This window comes from Phallusia mammillata, chromosome 3 (assembly GCF_965637545.1).
Source record: "Phallusia mammillata chromosome 3, kaPhaMamm4.hap1.1, whole genome shotgun sequence".
Classification (NCBI taxonomy): Eukaryota; Metazoa; Chordata; class Ascidiacea; order Phlebobranchia; family Ascidiidae; genus Phallusia; species Phallusia mammillata.
In genome coordinates, this window is record NC_137254.1 from 5,635,938 (window position 1) to 5,659,827 (window position 23,890).

Below are 23,890 nucleotides of genomic sequence, written 5' to 3' on the forward strand. Positions count from 1 at the left end.
CAAAAGCAAATTAACTTACTTAGAAGCATCCTATGTAATAAAAATTTCTTGTGACTAACAAGCTAAATTGTGTGAACATAACAATACAAAAAATCCAGCCTTTAGGCTTTATTTAAAGAAAACGTCCCCTTTTTTAAACGTGGCTGATGCAATGTGTGCAAAATTATAATCTTACTTTGACATGAGCATCAGCAGAACATTTTTCGGCACACGTGCAATATTAAAATGTTTTTTTGGCAACATGCTATTAAAATATCTTACCATGCATAATTAAAGTTAAAAACTAAAGGAAAAAAGGAGAAAACGTCTTTACAAAAATATGCTATGAGCTGTTTCACAATATACATTAAAACGAGTGTGGGTATTCATTTTTTTTGTCAGCCGTTTCTATCACAAAAGTCATATTTTTTAGACCGTTCTGTTACAAAAAGTCCATTGACAGTAGCTAGTAATGCTAACCGGTTCGCAGATCTAATAAATTTCATGAGACGGTTCTCAAGAACCGGTGCGAACCGGCTGAATCCCACCACTGATTAAAACATATTGCACAAAGCTTGCCTTAAACTAGCTTTGATTGTAACTAATTGATTTGGTTAGTTTTTGTTCGTTTGATCATTCTATTTGTTAATTTTTTTTGTGTTCAAATATGTGCCTATGGTTCGATTTTTCGGTTGCTCACTCAAGCAAAACTCTTTTCGCTTCCGACTGGGCTGCGTGGTTCATCAAACGCCCTTTGTCCAGGTAGAAATTCGAAATTGTCGTGATTTTGTAAACAAGCGAGTTGAAATTAGTTAATGTCTGTTTAGAGTTGCTCTTGTTTCACATTTACGTAATTATAATGAACCTAGAAGCTTGTGCTTTGTGTCATGTTATTTTTTTTGCTAAAAATAATGTCAGATTTGTGCAAAATTTGCATGAAAAATGCTTTTGTCATAGAATGTTTGTCAAACAATCACGTCTGTGGACCGCCATCTAGTTTCATGTTAGGTTTCACAATACTGATACGAAATGCTTAGATTTATCTGTATTTATATCTGTAAAAGTAGCAGTGAAAAAGTAATTACCGGTAAACAAAATATAAAACAAAAATTTTAGTTTCTATTTTTTCTGGCATTCTTAAGAAAATATTTAAGTCTGAATTTCCAAGAAATTTTTGACCAACAACTATCAGACAATAAGTTATGAACTGTCATATTTTTCCCCTATTGGGTGAATCTAAAATATAAAGGATTACTTGGATCGCTTGGTGGTTGGTGCATTATTATGATATTCACCGCACCCTAATATCACTTGGTGCACATTTATATCGCTTGGTGCACCTTTATAATGCTTGGTGCAACTTTAATTTGCTTGGTGCACATTTATATCGCTTGGTGCACCTTTATTTCGTTTGGTGCACATTTATATCACTAGGTAAAGGTGCACCTAGCAAAATCAGCTTGCACTGAGCGATATAAATGTTTGCCAAGCAAAATAAAGTTGCCGAGCGTTATGAAGATGCACCAAGCAATTTTAAGATACACAAAGTGATATAAAGGTGCACCAAGTATAATAAAGGTGCACCAAACGATATTAATGTGCACAAAACAATATTAAGGTGCTCCAAGTGATTTAAAAGTGCACCAAGTGATATAAATGTGCACAAATCGATATTAAGGTGCACCAAGCGATCCTGTATATTTTAAATGCACCTGCTTCTTTTCAATGTAGCCTTTAATTGTAAATATTGTTGAAATGTGCAATGTGGTGGTCAAAACATTCAGTATTTTCCAAGAAATTAAATGCAATAACTTTTTGCTAAAGCAACTATTTCTAAAGTTGTTTAACAATTAAAAGGTTCAAAATCACAGTAGACATTATTTTTTTCTTTTAGAAACAAACAATCAATTTATGAAATGTCTGTGGGAGACTTCAAGGGCAGTGCCCAGCTGATTAAAATAAACATACCTGTTGTGAAGAAAGAAGCCACTTACACAGATAAGGTACATATGATTTGATAAACAATTGTTTGTTTTTTTAATTTTTTTGCAATGGTGAATTTAATTTGTTCTACTTTTTCAGACTAAAGCGGTCTAAAAATAAATCATAGAACTTTATGAGATAATCATATTTCTTGACCTTAGTATTTAAAAAAATAGAAGACTTTTGGTATCTGTTGGTTAAACCATCAACAGAAAAAAGTTCAGTGCCTTCGAATACAGCAGGTCCGCTTGGTGCGCTTAGTCCGCTAGGTACTACGCTAGGTGCGCTAGGTATACTACAGGTAACTCGTTTTAATGCAAGAAAGCCCGTAAATAGTGCAGGTAACCTTTTTTGAAGAGAGGAAACTCGTAGTTACTGCGACGTAACGTAATAATGCTGTAGGTACTGGTTTTAAGGTTGGGTTTGGGTTACGTTGCACGAAAAAAGGTAACCAAGGGAGGTACCAAGCGCACCTGTAGTATTCGAAGGCACCCCAAAAAGTTTATGCACTCCTGTTTATGCAAGTTTATGCACAAAATTCTAAAAAGAAGTTCAATGTCTAAGCCTCCTTGACCCAAATTCTAAAAGTGTATATTCTCTTCCTGTATATTCTCTGGTTTATTGTTGTAAGAGAAAAAAACTTTTTTCATGTTGTTATATCACAGTGGTTTAGGACAGAAGAAGAAGCACGGAACTGCCTTGCCAAATTTTGTGAATTAGCCAGATCAACGCCTGACTTGGTGTATACCAACAATTTTGGTAAGCAACAAATTTTTACAATAATTTTTAAAGAAAACATACATTATTATTGTTTATTACCTCTTTTCTTTGTAATACATGGTTGTTTAGGTTTGGGTCAAGAAGGTGTGCGTGAATGTATTTCAATTTTTACCCATTATATAATAAGGAAAAACATAATTTTGGTCCTACTTGCCAATACACTAGGCCAGTGGTTCTTAACCTTTTTATAACGGCCGAACCCCTACGATATTCTTCAGCCTTTGGTCGAACCCCAAGTTACATCCTAGGTTTTTAACCCATTTTGTTTGGTGGGTCATAATTAGTTTTTGTTTAAACCTAGTGGCAACAGTTACTGTTTGTCATTTTGTTAAATTCTGATATCATAATACAAGCAACTTGTTTTAGGATTGCTTCAATTCCGGCAATTTTTAATTTTTACCAAAATGAAGCATTGTATTTTTAGCATCTGTACACTAACATGAAAAAGATGAAGTAATAAGTTTTTGCTGCCAACAAAATTTCGTTGTTTTTCTGCTTACGAACAACGCGAACAATGCTCTTTGTTACGTCAAAAAAAGAAAAGAAAACCTTAGTGCAGGGTTGCACAACCATTTTGCTAGGACGGCCGCGTCGCAGATTCTTATTTTACCAACGGCCGCCATTTACCTGCTTATTTTTGGTTTAAAATACTTGGTTTATATCATGTATTTACTATCTAATAGCGCCCCAAAAGCCCAGATTAATTTCTAGCTCGGTGCATAGATTGAGCTGCACAGCGAGGAGATTTTGTTCGCATTGTTGGCACACAATAGGCGTACAAAAAGTCTGACACATATGGTTATTAGGCTGGTAATACTCTTTTTAGTTCCACAAAAACTGTTTAGAGCAGTTTAAAACACCCCTGCCTAAGTTTAACCTTCCAGTGTTTTGATATTGAGCAAATACAAATTGCCGTTTTTAGCGACTATAGACCCTACAGCAGTGGTTCTCAAACTTTTTTGACCGCGACCCAAATCTGAGTTTGATTAATATATCTCACGACCCAAGCCTCAAACATCAAAAAATTTAAATATTCTTATTAACGAGCCGAACTGCAATTTCGAGGCCACGCCGTCGCCGCATAGGAGTCTGCCCATGTCTAAATGGCTGCAGGCTTAACGAGGTCGATTCGTTTGACAACACTGCATAACAAAACACACATTGTGGCTTTGCAGCACGATGATCATTGATAGAAGTGAATCCCAAATCTAAAAAGTTTCCTTGTATGAATACTTAATAATCCTTAAACGCTAACTGTTACATCTCCACGTCTAGTTTCGAAAGATTACCTTGTCCTTTTATTCCCCGTGCTATGACGTTACAATCGCTATGTGCGTAACAGTAAAATTGAAAGGCTATTGTCGGTATGTTGTAATGATTGGTTCATTTACTGAACAACGTGTCAAATGAGGTGACTTTACTTTAAGAAAATTCGTTTGTGTTTACTTAATACAGTAATAGTTCGTTTGGGCAGAATGGAATCACCGCAGCGCGACCCATTTTTTGACCCTGCGCGACCCATGTTTGGGTCACGACCCATACTTTGAGAACCACTGCCCTAAAGTGTGACAAAAACGAGTATTTGTATTGTACTTCAAAAAGACCTTCGTCGAACCCCTGATTCGGCGTTGCCGAACCCCTGGGGTTCGATCGAACACCGGTTAAGAACCACTGCACTAGGCAATCTGGCCTATCTCTTGTCACCAGCTGCACTGATGAGACCATATAGGTCAAAACAGTGTGCACATGCAGCTTATTTTTTTACCCCACTTAAATAAACATTAGGACATGCCACCAGAAATTAACAAAGGTTACCGGGTATGCTAAGTTGCCGCATATCCAGAGGTGACTGCAGGAACAAAATCTTTTTGCGATAGATTGAATTGAGTTTATTGCACTCAGTGAAAAAAATCCAATTAACACAATAGCACTAAACATTCACCTTGCCGGAGATAGCTGCGCAATGTTGAGACATTAAAGAGTACGGCAGAGTAGAGGGCACAATTTGTGGATAGATGATAAATGCGCTGCAGATACACCGTTACTATAAGCGTTATGTGACGAGAACTCACATCAGAGGGTGAGGTTGACACATAGATAAGAATACTTCGATCATGTTCCAATTTGTCAGTATTCTGGAAAAAGATGCAACTGTTTCGAAAAAGAATGCAGTCATATATATTGTAGCAATGTTCATTTTCTATGTTTACTTTGACAATATTTTTTTTTACAATAGTGTTATCTTTTATTGTTTTATTTTGCTACTTAAACATACTGGGGGTGTTAAAACAGTGGATGATGTTTTTTAAAGATTTTGGATACTTAGAATTCTACAAATGCATTACTTGCTTTTAAACCAATTTGTCTTTAAAATGTAAAAATATATTGCACTTTATTAATACATTACCAAATTCACAAACGCACAGTTGTGGACCCATTCGTTTCTGCTGGCAACAGAACATACATTTTTAAAAAGCCAGAAAGATAACATCAATTTGCGAACATAGGAAAACAAATTCAAATTTTTTTAAAAATGAAATACATATAATATACAAATTGTTCAAGGCAAAACTTTTTTATTTTTTTCATTCTTTAACACAGTTTTCTGGGGTGTTTAAACCAAGCATGATTGCTTTGTGTGTATTTAAATCTGTGCACATCAACATACCATTGATGTCTAGGTGACGTCACAGTCCATGAAAATGCAAAATTATAAAATTTAGTAATCTTGATGAATGTTGTTTTTCAGCTATTAACAATAAAGCAACGTATTGGGATGCTGCTAAAGTTCCTTATACCATTCTGCGCCGTGAAACAATGAAACTCTACCCCAAAGATGACAAGAAAAAAGTTCCTGCTCTGATCATGTTTTTAAGAACTGTTGGTTTTCCACAACACAGGGTAAATATAGTTCAAAAATTTTTCGTTTCTTAAATTTATGGGTCCTTTTTCTGAGGTGTTGATTGTTGTGTTTTACCCTGCAGCCCCAAAATTTACCCCACTAGCCCCCTGAAATGGCTGAATTTTTAAACCATGTCCAAATTGAAATAAATTTGAATAGCTTGTAGTATTTGCTATTTACAGGTGTTGATTGTTGTGTTTTACCCTGTAGCCCCTACATTTACCCCACTACCCCCTAAAATAGATGAATTTTCAAACACTATCCGAATTGAATCAAATTTGGATAGCTTGTAGAATTTGCTATTTATAGGTGTTGATTGTTGTGTTTTGCCCTGTAACCCCAACATTAACCCACAGTGCCCCCTAAAATGGATAAATTTTTAAACAATATCCAAATTGTATGAAATTTGGATAGCTTGTTGCATTTGCCATTTATAGGTTTTGATTGTTGTGTTTTACCCTGTAGATCCAACATTTACCCCACTTGCCCCCTAAAATGGATGATTTTTTAAACAATATCCAAATTGAAATTTTGGATAGCTTGTTGAATTTGTGATTTATAGGTTTTGATTGTTGTGTTTTACCCTGTAGACCCAACATTTACCCCACTGCCCCCCTAAAATGGGTAAATTAAAAAAATATCCGAATTGAATGAAATTTGGATAGCAGGCAAAATAGCAGCACAATTGCGCTAAAATATTCACCAGGCCGGAAATAGCTGTGCAACGTTCAGACATTAAAAAGCGCGACAAAGTTGAGGTTACAATTGGTGGAGGGATGGTAGACAGGCTGCAGCTACACTGTTACTATAAGCGTTGTGTTTTCACCTATAGCCCCAACATTTACCCCACCAATTTTTAATGTCTCAAAAACTACAATGGTTTTACATAGACTCATAACTCCGAATTGCACTAAGGTGTACTGCAGTATACTGGCTGTGAACTAATCAGTACCAAGTTTTCTTCCAGCAAACATAAAAAAAGTTATCTAAAATATATATATATATATATTACAGTTGGTCACAGACACAGGATATTTCCGAAATTATGCGGGAAAGGCAATTCGATCAGCTTTAAGTGCAAATGACCCAGACCTGTTAAAAGTGGGAGGATTTTGTGTGCGTTGTCCAGAGCTAGGACCAGAATTTGAATGCCTGGTAAGTACTGAAAAATATTTTTCTTATCTCAGCCTATGCCTCTATCTCAGCTTCTTAACTGATGTTGTATTGTTCCAACGAAACTCGATGCGTTGGAATAAATTGAATTCAGCAATTTCCTAAATAGGTGAAATTAAAAGTTAACAGACGTGCAATAAAACAGGCAGCTAGAAGGCGGGCTTATTTTGAGCATAATGCATTCATGCTTTGCCTGATCACCAATGAGGTAATGAAACAGACTATAAACAAGTTTTTACATGATTGTTTAAGCCAAGGGTGCACAACCTTCCCGCTATGATGGCCACATCACAGATCCTTATTTCACCGATGGCCGCCAATTACCTGCTTGTTTTTGTTTTAAAATTACTGACATAAAGAAAACAGTTTATATCATCGATATCTACCATCTAGTGGCATCCAAAAAGCCTAGTTTAATTTCTAACTTCATGCATAGATTTAGCTACACAGTGTAAAGATCAGTCTTAAGTGTTTATGATGTCATAATCAATATTGTGACGCTTGTAGTAGCTATTTTTTGGCATTGTTTCCACACAATAGGCGTACAAAAGGTTTGCCACCTATGGCTACTAGGCTGGTAACACTTTTTTCAGTGCCAAAAAACCACAAAAATCTGTTTAGAGCAGTTTAAAAATTAAAATATTTAAGAAAAAGAGTTTTATTTACGTCACCACCGCCAGTACATATAGTTTAAAAACATATTCATGGTCGCACAAAATTGTCACTGCGGCTGCATATGGCTGTACGACAGTAGGTTGTGCACCCCCAGTTAAGGACATTGACATACTTAGTTGATTAGATAAAATGCGTTTGCGAATTTGGGGTTTTGCGATTAAGTAATTGTTTGTTATGTTTACAGGAAGAAGTAGAAGAGGAGATCGTCAACTTAAATGAGGTATTTAACAGATAAATTGTCCTATAAATTACAATTCCTCAAAAAATTTGCAAGTTTTTTCACAGGTTGTTGATGTAACAAAATGCTGGCTTTTAAGTGGTTTTAACTTAGATTTTCAAATTCCTGTTTTAAAATCAAAGTTTCAGCAATTATTCTACATTATATCAACTATAAACTAAGTGATGATCAAGTTTATAGAGCTCGTCTGGCAAATGTAACATTATTCCAATGTTTTCACGTCCTATAGAGGTCGTCTTCATCAGGGTAAATAACACTGAATGCGACTATTACAGTGCACGATAAACAAAGGAAAAAAAGAATAAAATGCACACTGCTGTACTAGTCGCATTCAGTGTTATTTACCCTAAAGAAGGCGACCTGCATAGGACATCGGAACGTCGAATAAAGTTACATTTGCCAGAAGAGCTCTATAAACTCGATATTATGCCTGGCAGCAATAGCTGATATAAGTAATGGCAAATCTTCTGGCAATTATAACATGTGTCCTAAATTTCAGTACCCAATTTAGGTCCCCCATCAGGGTAATAACACTCCAATCGATTTAACGTCAATAAATACTATACATTTCTGGAAAAATATCATTTAGTTAACAGCCGTGTGACGTCAGAAGCTTTTGGTTGTTGAACCATCAATTACCCCACTAACCCCCTAAAATGGGTGAATTTTTTTAAACAAGTTTAGAATTAACTGAAATTTGGACAGCTTGTAGAATTTGTCATTTGTAGGTGTCAATTGTTGTGTTTAACCCTGTAGACCCAATATTCACCCCCTAGCCCCCTAAAATGGGTGAAATTTTTAAACAGTGTCGGATTTGGCTACAAATTGTATAGCTTGTAGAATGTGCCATTTATAGATGTCAAATGTTGTGTTTTACTCTGTAGCCCGACCATATACCCCTAAAATGGGTAAAATTTGTAAACAATGTCGAAATTGGATGCAATTTGGATAGTTAGTAGATTGTGTCATTTTAAGGTGTTTAATGTCGATAGCTTGAACATTTACCCAACCAGCCCCCTAAAATGGTTGAATTTTTTTAACAGTGTCGGAATTACATAAAATTTGGACAGCTTGTACAATTTGCTATTTATAGGTGTTGATTGTTGCATTTTACTATATTTTGCCACTATTTACCCCTTCTTTCCTATAAATAGAACACTAATTAGGACAATGTGTTAATTGAATTAGATTTGCATAGTTTACATGGTTAATATCATGATTATTTAAGCCAAGAACTGACCACAGTGTTTTTTAAAACACCAATCTGACTGATGGTTATCTCTTGAAATGTATTGTTTTTAACTTTGCGTGTGTGGGGGACCCATGAGTTTCTGCTTGTAGAAACAACCAAGGTTATAAAAGACAGTGGGTGATATGGGACCCATTATAAAATAAGTGTAGGGAATATATCAACGTTTCAAAATAGGTTATAGTGTGATATGTGCTGAGCCACCCTTCTAGTTTCCACAAGCTTTTTACCTATGAAGAGTGCACATTGTTGAAATTCATAATTCTAAAGCAATTAAAATACATCCTACGTTTAACAAGAATGCAAAAAATAAGATTAAATGATATGCAAAATCAACTGTACTTTAGAAGTTTAGTAATATATTTTTCTTCATTGTTTGCTAACAAATTGCGGATTTAATAACCTAATTTGCATTTTTCTTATTATTTAGGTGTCCGTACCAAACCAACCTGACATTACGATTAAACAGGTACAGTTTTGTACATTTTTTTACACAAAGCAATAGTAAAAACACAGGACTAAGTTTGTGTGCTTGCATTTTTAGTATGACCAAACTAGACAGAAAAAACTACCAGATATTGCCTCAAAATCACATCAAAACAACATCAAATTTTTGAACGAGCAGCAGAAAAATACAGATTGGAAGGTAAGAATTGCTACACAAGGCTGCTATGAAATAAGAAAAAATAAAAATAACTGAAATATGTAGTGAAATCATTTAGTGTAGTGGTTCTCAACCTTTTAAGCTTGCGGTCCGGCAAACTTCCAAAACAAATTTTGCGGACCGGTGGGCTTTCAAAATTAACCTAAAATGTAATCACAAAAATATGCAGTTTAAAAGAAGTATGAAAATTCAATTTAATGAGAAGTTTGCTGCTGTCTGTTATCACATTTGTTAATCGCGGTTCTTATGAAGTTTCTGCAACGGGAAGTAGAGCGTTGACTTCCACACGGTTTCTCTGCCTTCAACATCTTGCATTTTGCAATGGAGATATAAAGTTGTAATATATTTGGCGGACCGTGAGGAAATTTGACGCGGACCGGCACTGGTCCGCGGGCCGGCGGTTGAGAACCATTGATTTAGTGTATGTTTGTAAAGCATTGAAATGGCCTAAACTGGATCACATTGCAAAAACCTAACAATTCAGAGTGCAGGTTATATCTTGCACATGAATTGCTTTTATTTCATTGTTTTAAACGTATATTTTTTACCCAATTATAACAAGATGTAGTGCTTTACAAATGGACACTAAACACTAGGGATGGGCCGAGCCGTACCAGAACCTGAGTACTCGGTACCGAGCATCGCTGTTTTTAATGCTCGGTGCTCGGCCGAGCAGTTGCACAAACTGACCCGAGCGTTAAATTTGCATATTCATGCCCTGCTAACATACGAAACTAGTGTTTTAAATGGCGTCTATGAACAAAAACGAATGATTTTTCAAATGTATTAGATAGTGGAAAAATGCATACTTAAAGGGCATGACAGCTTAATAAAACACCGCCGGTGACGTAAGAGACCTTGCAGAGCTAAAAGGTAGAAAGGGGATTTCTGTGACTTCATAATGCACCGAGCGTGCTCGGCCGAGCACCGAGCATTAAAGTGAGATGCTTGGTGCTCGACCAAACAGAACATTTGCAGTTTTGGCACATCCCTACTAAACACTGCTTTGGAATGCTATATGCACAACGAAATTTAAAAGTAGTTACAAGAAACATATCTTGGACTTAAGGGATTTATCAACCAAACATGTTTTGTTTTGTTATGCTGTTACAAAATGGACAATGCCTGACCATAATTGGAACAAAAATTTGTTAATAGTGCTGTTTTAGGCTAGATCCACACACACGCTTGTGCGCCAGCGCAGAGTTGGTTTGTTCTTTTATAGCCAGCATTTTATGCCGGCGCGCGAGCGTACGCTTTCAACTCGGCTGCAAAGCATGAGGTTTCGCCCACAAGGTGGTGCGGAGCTTGAAACCACACTCGCGTTTTGCCGAGCGCGCGAGCGCTGGCTAAATAAATTTGATTTCGCTCACGACGGCAAGCCAGCGCAGTTTTGAATTGTGAACTTCTGATGTTCAGTAACTTTACTTGCTGGGCAAAATGCATATTATGTGTGTAGTGCATAGCACTAGTAGAAAAGATCCCACCCGGTAAAGTGCGGCTGTGTGAGCCAGAACGCCAGCGCGCGAGCTAGAGTTTTATGTCTGTGTGTAAGTCTCTGCGCCAGCGGGGCAGCTCGTGGGCGTACGCTAAGATCACGAGAAATCCTGTGTGGATCTAGCCTTATATATAGTCATTAAAGTATTGGATTGGACTTTTGGTGTAAAATATGGGATATTTGTATCTGATTCAAAGCTGGGTATAGGGCCAACTCTAATAACCAGTGCTAACATGAACCAGTAAAAACTGCTTGTCAAGACAATAGTATATATTTTTTGCCCCCAGAGTTTTTCAACACTCGAAGAAGCTGAACAATGTATTGATGAATTTGAGAAGGCCACCTTGTCCAAATTTGTTCTATACAACAAATTTTCTTATGGTGTGTATAAAAACTATATACTCCTACTCAACAAAATGTTTGTGGTCACTTCTTAACTGCATTTTGCAAGACAATAACCATTGTAGATTTTATTGCAGGTTACTACATATTTATGTGGTAAGGCTTGATCTAACCCAGGGGTGTCAAACATGAAATGAAGCCCTCAAATGTGGCCCTTGAACACTCAACAACAATTGTAGTATTTTTTCTGATTTTTATCTACATAATAATTTTTCCTCACTTTTCCAATTAAAAGCTATTATTTAAACAGACATTTACAGAAATTTAATTCATAAATAAAAATTCATATGTTATCGTTCCTCTACATAAAAATAAGCGTTAAGTTTCAGTCAGGGGTGTACAACCTTCGGCCGTACGGCCGCTGATACGAGTTCGTGCGGCACATTTATAAATATATATTTATAAAAATATATGTACTGGCAGTCGTGATGTAATTAAAAATCCGTTGCCAAATATTTTGATTTTCATACTGCTCGAAACAGATTTTGTGATACTGAAAACTGTATTACCAGCCTAATTGCCATATGCATTAGACTTTTTGTACAATAAATGCGAAAAACCCTTGTTGTGTACAAATAATGCGAAAAACAGATACCGCAAGCGTCACAATATAGATTATGATGTTAAACAGTTAAGACTGATCTTCATACTGTGCAGCTCAATCTTTGAATCAAGTTAGAAATTAATCTGGGCTTTTTGGGCGCTAATAGATGGTATATGCATATGATATAAACCAGTTTCTTTACATCAGTAATTTCAAAACAAAATCCAGCAGTGTATAAAACTAGATTAAAAATCACATGCGGCCCTTGGCATAATTTCCAAACTGCAATGTGGCCCTCGAACCCCCACGGGTTTGACACTCCTGTTCTAACCGACATCAGTTAATCTGGGTCTTTACCTAATCTGGAAATTTTTTTGGTCCAAATGGGTCCTTACTGTATATGTATACAGTGGTGGGATTCAGCCGGTTCGCACCGTTTCTATAAAACCGTCTCACGGAATTCTATGAGATCAGCGAACCAGTTAGCATTACTTCAGCGAACCAGTTAGCATTTGGTTACTGTCAATGGACTTCTTGTTACAGAACCAACTGAAAAAATATGACTTTTGTGATAGAACCGGGCGACAAAAAACTGAATCCCACCACTGGTTATATGTACAATGTGTTATAGTGGAGGCTTTTACTTGATACATTATTTCAACAGACATTAAAAAGTCGTGGTTGCGTTGGGATGATGAAGGTATGCCATATATTGTTGCATACAGGCATACTCGTGCATGTCAACATGGAAAAGATTACCATGCCGTAAAACATCGGAAAATTCGACTCAAAAAAATTGCAGAAGCTAAGGTTTGTTAGTGTTTTATAAAAGCCCTGGCATGTTAACATTAAATGCCCTGCAAAATTCAAGTACTTTTGAGTGTAATATAAAAATAGTACATTGTAGGGATGTGCCAAAACAGCAAATCTTATGATTGGTCGAGCACCGAGCATCTCAAGTTAATGCACGCTCCATGCATTGTGACATCACAAACATTCCTAATTCCATGCTAGTTTTGTAGCTTTCCCAGGTCCCTTATCTCACAATGTATTAAGCTATGCAGACCCCAGATATACGCGTTATTCCAACATCTGACACATTTAATAAAACAGTCATTTTTGTTGATGAATACCCTTCCGGACACTAGTTTCGTATACAGGGAATGAATATGCAAATTTAGTGCTTTGGTCAGTTTGTGCAAAACAGAGCATCAAAAACAGTGATGCTCGGCACTGAGTACTCAGGTTCTGGCTTGGCTCGCCCCATCCCTAGTATATCTAGTATCCCAGTTTGTTATAGTGATGCACCAAAGTGGACCCAATATGCAAACTTGTCGTCGATGTTTCTTTTTTAGTCCCACACGTTTAAACTGCCCTTTGTATAAAAACAATGCATAAAGTTTTACAAATCATAGTATATCAGGCCTATTCAAGATGTTATACTGAACCGCACATGCATTAGGCATTCCCACATATGACAAGGCTAGAAAAACTAAGCTATACAGGTTCAGGGAGAATCTGCAGAAAGTTGAATCACAAGCACTGTTGCCTGCCTCGTATGCTGCACATGTCAGCTTCGTAGTAGGGTTTTGCAAAGTTGACCAGCATCAGTCAAGATGAACATTAAAACAAACCTGGGATTAGCCCTGAAGCAGCCATGCACATCAATACAGCAAAACTTTTAAAGGCAGTGTCCTGAAAAAGTTTTCCACTTAACCATTTAAAATTGACCACATTTTGACCCCACAAAACAGCAGAATCACTACAAAATATGGTTCATTAAAACACTTGTTTGTAATTCAGTATATATTTAATAAAAACAGAAGATATGGTTAACTGGAATCTAAGTAGTCATTTGTAAAAACTTTTTTTCAGGCTAAAGGTGAAGATTTGCCAAATGCATATAAAATGTATGGAAGCAAGAAAGTTGGTTGCCAAGCGAAGATTTTTATCAGACACATCATAAAATTTCCAGAATTTAAGGTATGCACTACCTGTGTTCTCTGAAAGGGTTACATATCATTCCGTCCTTGTTTTTTTCTGTGTAATGCATTTTTTTCATATTAGGTCCAGAAAAATTTAAACTGTATTAATTTTACTCACTTGCAGAAATTTATAAAAATTTGCTCTACCTAAAATTTGACTCCATTTGACCAAGTGGGTTAACTATGGGACCCCAAAACAATATTTTTTCAAAATGACCGTACATGATCCAGAAGTTTCATACTTTGCTTGTTGGATTTTAAATAATTTTATAACTTTCAGTTGAATTCACCAATTTTTTCACCCCTATACCCAGTGGTGGGATTTACATTTTTTCTCAGGTTCTATATCACAAAAGTCATATTTTTTCAGCCGGTTCTGTTACAAAAAGTCCATTGACAGTAACCAGTAATGCTAAGCGGTTCGCTGATCTCATAAAATTTCGTGAGACGGTTCTAGAGAACCGGTGCGAACCGGCTGAATCCCACCACTGCCAAAATATATTTTTTTAGGTCCTTTGGGTCAGAAATAGAAGTTGAACAGCCCCAAAACCCCACCACTTTTTACCCAGTATTAAAAAATTAAGGCTTTCTAAAGGGGCAAATTCTAAACAGGTTTCAAAATTAGATTTTAACACATTATGGTTTAAAAATGTCATTTAGGTATAATGCAAATCAAATACTTGACATGTTTTTGTCAAGGCTATTACTTAAATGTGTTCTATTTCTTGTAGAAGTTTGCAGATACAACAGAAGGTCAAAAGCAAGCTCGCCATGACATTAAAAAAGCACTAAATGAAAACCCAAACATAGTGATGGAACACTCATTCAAACTCCTTCTACCATCTGATGAAAACCATTCTGGCCATCCAATGGGCAATGTAAGTGTTTAAATCGGCTGGTTCCCAACCTTTTTTGTCCAGGGCACCCTTTTAGTCGATATTCAAACCAATTTCCTCTTACAAATTTAGTTTGCTAAAATATCGTTTACATTAAAATTTCAACGGAATTCTTAGAACAGAAATTAAACTCTCAATCGATTATACGATAACTCTCTTTTTCTCAGCTCATATGCTGCAATAATACAACCAGTAAGAGATTAATATTGTGACACAAATTCCCCCCTACAAATTACAAAATTCCTCCCTGGTTGGGAACCACTGTTCTAGGGCTCTCACGACTAGTCAATCCCAAGCCTCAAGATACCCATTTGGGCCTAATTTAAAGACAATTTATGTGTCTTTCCGTATACCTGCTGTTAATTTGGAAACAAAATGGCGTCCTTAAGACTGTATAACATAACAATGGGTTGGACAACTTGTGTTTTATACAAATTTGGTCTTTATGAACACAAACAAAACTATTCAAACCAATACAAAATATTCGTTTACGTGATTTAAATGGGCGTAACTGTTTTGCCCTTTATATCACTGATAATGGTATGAGCATTTGCCAACACGTTTGCACAATAAAGCATGTCACTTTTACGTCTATTTATTCCGATATTTTCATCATTAAACAAGGTAAGTTTCATTTCAGGCCGCAGTGGAGATGTTACCAATTGACAAAAGCATAATTGAAAAAATTGGCCAATTTGCCAAAGAAGGAATACGTTCTTATAGAGTGATTGAGAACCTCTTGCGAAAATATGTAAACGACGAACTATTTAAAGACCAAGACCCACCTCTAGCCAATAACAGGAGATATTTCCCAACGAGAGACTCAATAAGGAACTACTACCTAAGCGCTAAGCGGAAACTTCCCGAATCTACGGAAGAAACAAAAAAGAAATCTGAAGATAGTGACAGTGATAGCCAAGAAACTGGAAAACCTAAAGAACTAATTGTCACCAAACTGAATGAAATTCAAAACATGACTTACTCTGTGCGGTCGAGAAAAGTTTTGCGTGATATGCTTGCTGGGTTGAACACTGTTATTTCCATTGCTAAAGTAGGTGCACCCGAGATACAAAACGGTGAGGCTATACCCATATTAACACCTAAAGTAAACACTACAAGAAGGCCTGTCAGAAACGCATCCAAGGCAAGCCTAAAAGCCATCTCGAAAGCAAAAACAAACCTCCGCAAAAGATCTAAAGAAAACTCAAAGGCCACTTCTAAATTGAGCTCAAAAGCGACCCTTAAAGTAAGCCTAAAGGCCCCTACTAAGGCTAATTCAAAAGCCAGCTCCAAAACGAACTCAAAAACAGCCTCTAAAGCTAGATCAAAGGCCACCCATACTGAAGAGCAAGAATCAAGTCCAAGCCCTACAAGACAGTCTTTGAGGATTCAACGCTCTGGACCTCTTAGGCTAAAAATTCAACGTGGTGATAGCAGGGATATTCCTTATTATATTGGAAAGCATTCAAGAGTAGCAAGAAGAGAAAAAGCTGTCAAGAAGAAGAAATAATTCTACATCGTTAAACGAATACATTTTGCAAAAATTGTGGAGTAGTGTTTGATTTACTTGAGTTTACTAAGCGGGTTTGCGAACCCATTTCGTGCAGCCAACTTTGACAGGGATTTCTGATGTGGCTTATGGCTGATAGCATGTTCAAAGTCGTACATGTACAAGCGCTATGATTGACTGCACGAAACTCGTTACGAAACCGACTTTAAAGCGTTCAAAGTCGTGCATGTAACAAGCGCTTTCGTTGACTGCACAAAACTGGTTAGGAAACCCACTTTAAGCGTGCCTAAGTGTTCAGAGTCGTACATGTACAAGCGCTATGATTGACTGCACAAAACTCGTTGCGAAACCGACTTTAAAGCGTTCAAAGTCGTGCATGTAACAAGCGCTATGATTGACTGCACAAAACTCGTTACGAAACCGGCTTTAAAGCGTTCAAAGTCGTGCATGTAACAAGCGCTATGATTGACTGCACAAAACTCGTTACGAAACCGGCTTTAAAGCGTTCAAAGTCGTACATGTACAAGCGCTATGATTGACTGCACGAAACTCGTTACGAAACCGACTTTAAAGCGTTCAAAGTCGTGCATGTAGCAGGCGCTATGATTGGCTGCACGAAACTGGCTAGGAAACCCGCTTTAGGCGTCCAAGTCGTGCATGTAACAAGCGCTACAGTTAAATGTGAAAAGCTATTTTGTTGCTCTGTTTTTGTTGAAAACTGTATTGATTCCTTTTCGTTTGTTTTGTTTTTCTCCAATAGCCTTTTCTCAGGTGTATTAAACCAGTTGGTTTAGAATAAGGCTTATATCGGACATACTAGCATTTGTGAGGCGTATATGTAAGAATTGAGGATAGGCGTATGTTAGTGTTTCACATAATAAAAATCACAGACTAAAAATAACAAAACAAAAACACTTTTTGGAAAAACAAACCAATGCTTCTGTCCAAAACACTTGATCTGGTAATAAAATCTTTTCATGAGGAGATGTTTCAAACATAAGAAGAGACAAAACAGTTAAACCACATAAAAATATAACATCTAAACCAGTGGTTCTCAACTTTTAATGCACCGTGCCCCCTAAAAGCAACTTTCAGGCCCCATAGCCCCCTGTTAGTAACCCCGTCCATGAGACCTGTGGCACCCCTACCTAAAAATGTATGCAGCAAACTCAACTAAATATCTGGGTAATTCTTGCTAAAAATAAACCTCAATATGGACAAATAGTTTATTAAATTAAATCGTTGAGTTGAGATTGCACTAAAATATTAAAGATTTTCTAAACATAAACTGTAGCAATATACAAACGCGTGCCAGGTCTTCTTTTGTTAAACCCTTTTATCGAACAACCCAAAATCAACAATCAATAAAATATATTGGTCCCAAAACATGGAATAGCATTCCTGAGGAAATAAGAAACGCACCAAACGCAAGATTGTTTGCAAACTCCTACACCGTACATTTGCTACAAAGTTCAACACTTTTTTAGATACCTTCTACACTTATGCATGCATGCCAAATCAGTTTTTGTTCACATTCACCACCTTTTATAATCGGCCATTTGGACAACCCTTGTCTCTACTACAGATCCAGCTAACTAGCATGCGTTGTCACTTACTGACTGCATAGTGCCAGCAGCCACATGTGGACTTCGGTCTCTTATTACTTTATCACTATCACAGTACGCCAGGCCCATTGAAGGCGCTATACCGAATCAGCCGGTCACCAAGCATTCCCATTGAAGGCGCTATACCGAATCAGCCTTTATCACTACTATTACTTTATCACCACTAACATAATTTTTGTAATAGCGTTACCACGGTTAATGTACCACTTGACCACTATTTTTGTCGGCTACGACTTTATAATCTGTATTTTTTAATAATACTCCTATAGCCTACACTATAAAACTTGGGTTTGTCACAAACACCTGTTTTAGTATGTGTGTGCATGTGTGTTAACTAACAAAATCACTTGCGTTGTGTGATTGTTGTCAAATTAAGTCAAATGTAACATCACAATGTGTGCTCTGCACCCTTTCTTCCGGCGCTCGAAACTATCCGGCAGGGTTTCTTTTGGTGGTATCTTTTCCTGTCGAACCCCACCCTCTTTCCCTAACACGGGCGGTTAGATTAGGTCCCAACCTGACTGGTTCCACCAACGTTTCACCCCCAGTCTCGATGTCCTAATGCGCCAACCTCACCCTCTGATGTGAGTCCCCGTCACATAACGCTTATAATAACGGTGTAGCTGCAGCGCGTTTCTTATATCTCCACCAATTGTGCCCTCTTATACTTTGTCGCGCTTTTGAACGTCTCAACGTTGCGCAGCTATCTCTGGCAAGGTGAATATTTTAGTGCAATTGTGTTACTACGATTTTTTCACCGAGCGAAATAAACTCAACCCAACTCAAAACAGCATAGAAATTAATTTTGCCCTTTGACGAACAAATAACCACTGTAATTAAGAACGAGTTTTACAACAATATGCACACAAATACCCAGATTTTGTAACAGTTGAAAGAGTCTCGATAAATCATCATGTAGTTTACAAGAGCTAGACCAGTGGTTCCCAACCTTTCGTGGGCCATGGCCCCTTTAAAGTAACTTTTTGGCCTCGTGGCTCCCTTCAAGTTACCATGTAGGACCTGTGGCCCCCTTAAAATGTATATAGCAATTTGACCCCACAAAACAGCAGAATCACTACAAAATATGGTTCATTAAAACACTTGTTTGTAATTCAGTATATATTTAATAAAAACAGAAGATATGGTTAACTGGAATCTAAGTAGTCATTTGTAAAAACTTTTTTTCAGGCTAAAGGTGAAGATTTGCCAAATGCATATAAAATGTATGGAAGCAAGAAAGTTGGTTGCCAAGCGAAGATTTTTATCAGACACATCATAAAATTTCCAGAATTTAAGGTATGCACTACCTGTGTTCTCTGAAAGGGTTACATATCATTCCGTCCTTGTTTTTTTCTGTGTAATGCATTTTTTTCATATTAGGTCCAGAAAAATTTAAACTGTATTAATTTTACTCACTTGCAGAAATTTATAAAAATTTGCTCTACCTAAAATTTGACTCCATTTGACCAAGTGGGTTAACTATGGGACCCCAAAACAATATTTTTTCAAAATGACCGTACATGATCCAGAAGTTTCATACTTTGCTTGTTGGATTTTAAATAATTTTATAACTTTCAGTTGAATTCACCAATTTTTTCACCCCTATACCCAGTGGTGGGATTTACATTTTTTCTCAGGTTCTATATCACAAAAGTCATATTTTTTCAGCCGGTTCTGTTACAAAAAGTCCATTGACAGTAACCAGTAATGCTAAGCGGTTCGCTGATCTCATAAAATTTCGTGAGACGGTTCTAGAGAACCGGTGCGAACCGGCTGAATCCCACCACTGCCAAAATATATTTTTTTAGGTCCTTTGGGTCAGAAATAGAAGTTGAACAGCCCCAAAACCCCACCACTTTTTACCCAGTATTAAAAAATTAAGGCTTTCTAAAGGGGCAAATTCTAAACAGGTTTCAAAATTAGATTTTAACACATTATGGTTTAAAAATGTCATTTAGGTATAATGCAAATCAAATACTTGACATGTTTTTGTCAAGGCTATTACTTAAATGTGTTCTATTTCTTGTAGAAGTTTGCAGATACAACAGAAGGTCAAAAGCAAGCTCGCCATGACATTAAAAAAGCACTAAATGAAAACCCAAACATAGTGATGGAACACTCATTCAAACTCCTTCTACCATCTGATGAAAACCATTCTGGCCATCCAATGGGCAATGTAAGTGTTTAAATCGGCTGGTTCCCAACCTTTTTTGTCCAGGGCACCCTTTTAGTCGATATTCAAACCAATTTCCTCTTACAAATTTAGTTTGCTAAAATATCGTTTACATTAAAATTTCAACGGAATTCTTAGAACAGAAATTAAACTCTCAATCGATTATACGATAACTCTCTTTTTCTCAGCTCATATGCTGCAATAATACAACCAGTAAGAGATTAATATTGTGACACAAATTCCCCCCTACAAATTACAAAATTCCTCCCTGGTTGGGAACCACTGTTCTAGGGCTCTCACGACTAGTCAATCCCAAGCCTCAAGATACCCATTTGGGCCTAATTTAAAGACAATTTATGTGTCTTTCCGTATACCTGCTGTTAATTTGGAAACAAAATGGCGTCCTTAAGACTGTATAACATAACAATGGGTCGGACAACTTGTGTTTTATACAAATTTGGTCTTTATGAACACAAAAAAACTATTCAAACCAATACAAAATATTCGTTTACGTGATTTAAATGGGCGTAACTGATTTGCCCTTTATATCACTGATAATGGTATGAGCATTTGCCAACACGTTTGCACAATAAAGCATGTCACTTTTACGTCTATTTATTCCGATATTTTCATCATTAAACAAGGTAAGTTTCATTTCAGGCCGCAGTGGAGATGTTACCAATTGACAAAAGCATAATTGAAAAAATTGGCCAATTTGCCAAAGAAGGAATACGTTCTTATAGAGTGATTGAGAACCTCTTGCGAAAATATGTAAACGACGAACTATTTAAAGACCAAGACCCACCTCTAGCCAATAACAGGAGATACTTCCCAACAAGAGACTCAATAAGGAACTACTACCTAAGCGCTAAGCGGAAACTTCCCGAATCTACGGAAGAAACAAAAAAGAAATCTGAAGATAGTGACAGTGATAGCCAAGAAACTGGAAAACCTAAAGAACTAATTGTCACCAAACTGAATGAAATTCAAAACATGACTTACTCTGTGCGGTCGAGAAAAGTTTTGCGTGATATGCTTGCTGGGTTGAACACTGTTATTTCCATTGCGAAAGTAGGTGCACCCGAGATACAAAACGGTGAAGCTATACCCATATTAACACCTAAAGTGAACACTACAAGAAGGCCTGTCAGAAACGCCTCCAAGGCAAGCCTAAAAGCCATCTCGAAAGCAAAAACAAACCTCCGCAAAAGATCTAAAGAAAACTCAAAGGCCACTTCTAAATTGAGCTCAAAAGCGACCCTTAAAGTAAGCCTAAAGGCCCCTACTAAGTCCAGCTCAAAAGCCACTTCCAAAACGAACTCAAAAACAGCCTCTAAAGCTAGATCAAAGGCCACCCATACTGAAGAGCAAGAATCCAGCCCAAGCCCTACAAGACAGTCTTTGAGAATTCAACGGTCTGGACCTCTTAGGCTAAAAATTCAACGTGGTGATAGCAGGGATATTCCTTATTATATTGGAAAGCATTCAAGAGTAGTAAGAAGAGAAAAAGCTGCCAAGAAGAAGAATTAATTCGACATCGTTAAACGAATACATTTTGCAAAAATTGTGGAGTAGTGTTTGATTTATTTGAGTTTACTAAGCGGGTTTGCGAACCCATTTCGTGCAGCCAACTTTGACAGGGATTTCTGATGTGGCTTATGGCTGATAGCATGTTCAAAGTCGTACATGTACAAGCGCTATGATTGACTGCACGAAACTCGTTACGAAACCGACTTTAAAGCGTTCAAAGTCGTGCATGTAACAAGCGCTTTCGTTGACTGCACAAAACTGGTTAGGAAACCCACTTTAAGCGTGCCTAAGTGTTCAGAGTCGTACATGTAGCAAGCGCTATGATTGACTGCCCGCTTTAGGCGTTCAAAGTCGTGCATGTAGCAGGCGCTATGATTGGCTGCACGAAACTGGCTTGGAAACCCGCTTTAGGCGTCCAAGTCGTGCATGTAACAAGCGCTATAGTTAAATGTGAAAAGCTATTTTGTTGCTCTGTTTTTGTTGAAAACTGTATTGATTTCTTTTCGTTTGTTTTGTTTTTCTCCAAAAGCCTTTTCTCAGGTGTATTAAATCAGTTGGTTTAGAATAAGGCTTATATCGGACATACTAGCATTTGTGAGGCGTATATGTAAGAATTGAGGATAGGCGTATGTTAGTGTTTCACATAATAAAAATCACAGACTAAAAATAACAAAACAAAAACACTTTTTGGAAAAACAAACCAATGCTTCTGTCCAAAACACTTGATCTGGTAATAAAATCTTTTCATGAGGAGATGTTTCAAACATAAGAAGAGACAAAACAGTTAAACCACATAAAAATATAACATCTAAACCAGTGGTTCTCAACTTTTAATGCACCGTGCCCCCTAAAAGCAACTTTCAGGCCCCATAGCCCCCTGTTATTAACCCCGTCCATGAGACCTGTGGCACCCCTACCTAAAAATGTATGCAGCAAACTCAACTAAATATCTGGGTAATTCTTGCTAAAAATAAACCTCAATATGGACAAATAGTTTATTAAATTAAATCGTTGAGTTGAGATTGCACTAAAATATTAAAGATTTTCTAAACATAAACTGTAGCAATATACAAACGCGTGCCAGGTCTTCTTTTGTTAAACCCTTTTATCGAACAACCCAAAATCAACAATCTATAAAATATATTGGTCCCAAAACATGGAATAGCATTCCTGAGGAAATAAGAAACGGCTCAAACGCAAGATTGTTTGCAAACTCCTACACCGCACATTTGCTACAAAGTTCAACACTTTTTTAGATACCTTCTACACTTATGCATGCATGCCAAATCAGTTTTTGTTCACATTCACCACCTTTTATGATCGGCCATTTGGACAACCCTTGTCTCTACAACAGATCCAGCTAACTAGCATGCGTTTTTAGTTACTGACTGCATAGTGCCAGCAGCCACATGTGGACTTCGGTCTCTTATTACTTTATCACTACTATTACTTTATCACCACTAACATAATTTTTGTAATAGCGTTACCACGGTTGATGTACCACTTGACCACTATTTTTCTCGGCTACGACTTTATAATCTGTATTTTTTAATAATACTCCTATAGCCTACACCAGGGGTCGGCAACCTTTTTTGCACTGCGGACCGCTTTTGAAATGAAAATTTTACCGCGGACCGGTCATAAAAAAACCACAAATATTTAGCAATAAAAACGCTTAAATTAGTTTATCATCCCCGAAATAAATGGGCAAAATGTTCATAGCATTTAACCTGAAAAACCGGCGGTTGCCGACCACTGGCCTACACTATAAAAGTTTGGTTTGTCACAAACACCTTTACTAACAAAATCGCTTGCGTTGTGTGATTGTTGTCTGGTCAATGCTCGAACAGTTGACTTGCTGCCAATATTTTTACAGACAGCTGTCGAACAACCCGGATGGATTTGATACTGCGACCCACGTTCCCCTTCGATGCCCTCGACCGAGTACGTGTTGCTTCTGAATTTCGACTTTTTTTGTTTTCTTTTCTTTTCACTATTCGTGCAAAGATTAAAGGAAGTGTTCCTTTACGTTGATCTGTTATCTATTTTTATGTAGTCCAATGCGAACTACGACTAGTTTTTAA

General features: G+C 37.0%; 2 protein-coding genes across 3 annotated transcripts; both read left to right on the plus strand.

Moving 5' to 3' along the window:
- Positions 1-611: 611 nt before the first annotated feature.
- LOC145217340 (uncharacterized) lies at positions 612-16,515 on the plus strand. 2 transcript variants are annotated; one of them, XM_080084595.1, is made up of 13 exons: positions 612-741; positions 1,874-1,982; positions 2,628-2,721; positions 5,492-5,643; positions 6,659-6,799; positions 7,677-7,712; positions 9,410-9,448; positions 9,524-9,625; positions 11,429-11,522; positions 12,752-12,897; positions 13,963-14,070; positions 14,804-14,950; positions 15,609-16,515. In XM_080084595.1, exons 1-13 carry the CDS (start codon positions 647-649, stop codon positions 16,476-16,478), a joined length of 2,133 nt encoding a protein of 710 aa, XP_079940721.1. In that variant the 5' UTR covers positions 612-646; the 3' UTR covers positions 16,479-16,515. The 2 variants fall into 2 exon arrangements, with proteins under 2 accessions (XP_079940721.1, XP_079940720.1); XM_080084594.1 differs by lacking the exon at positions 612-741 and adding an exon at positions 876-982.
- Positions 16,516-19,269: 2,754 nt separating this feature from the next.
- LOC145220036 (uncharacterized) lies at positions 19,270-22,559 on the plus strand. The gene is made up of 3 exons (XM_080087322.1): positions 19,270-19,399; positions 20,133-20,279; positions 20,937-22,559. The coding sequence occupies exons 1-3, from the start codon at positions 19,325-19,327 to the stop codon at positions 21,804-21,806; spliced, it is 1,092 nt and encodes a 363-aa protein (XP_079943448.1). The 5' UTR covers positions 19,270-19,324; the 3' UTR covers positions 21,807-22,559.
- Positions 22,560-23,890: the final 1,331 nt, after the last annotated feature.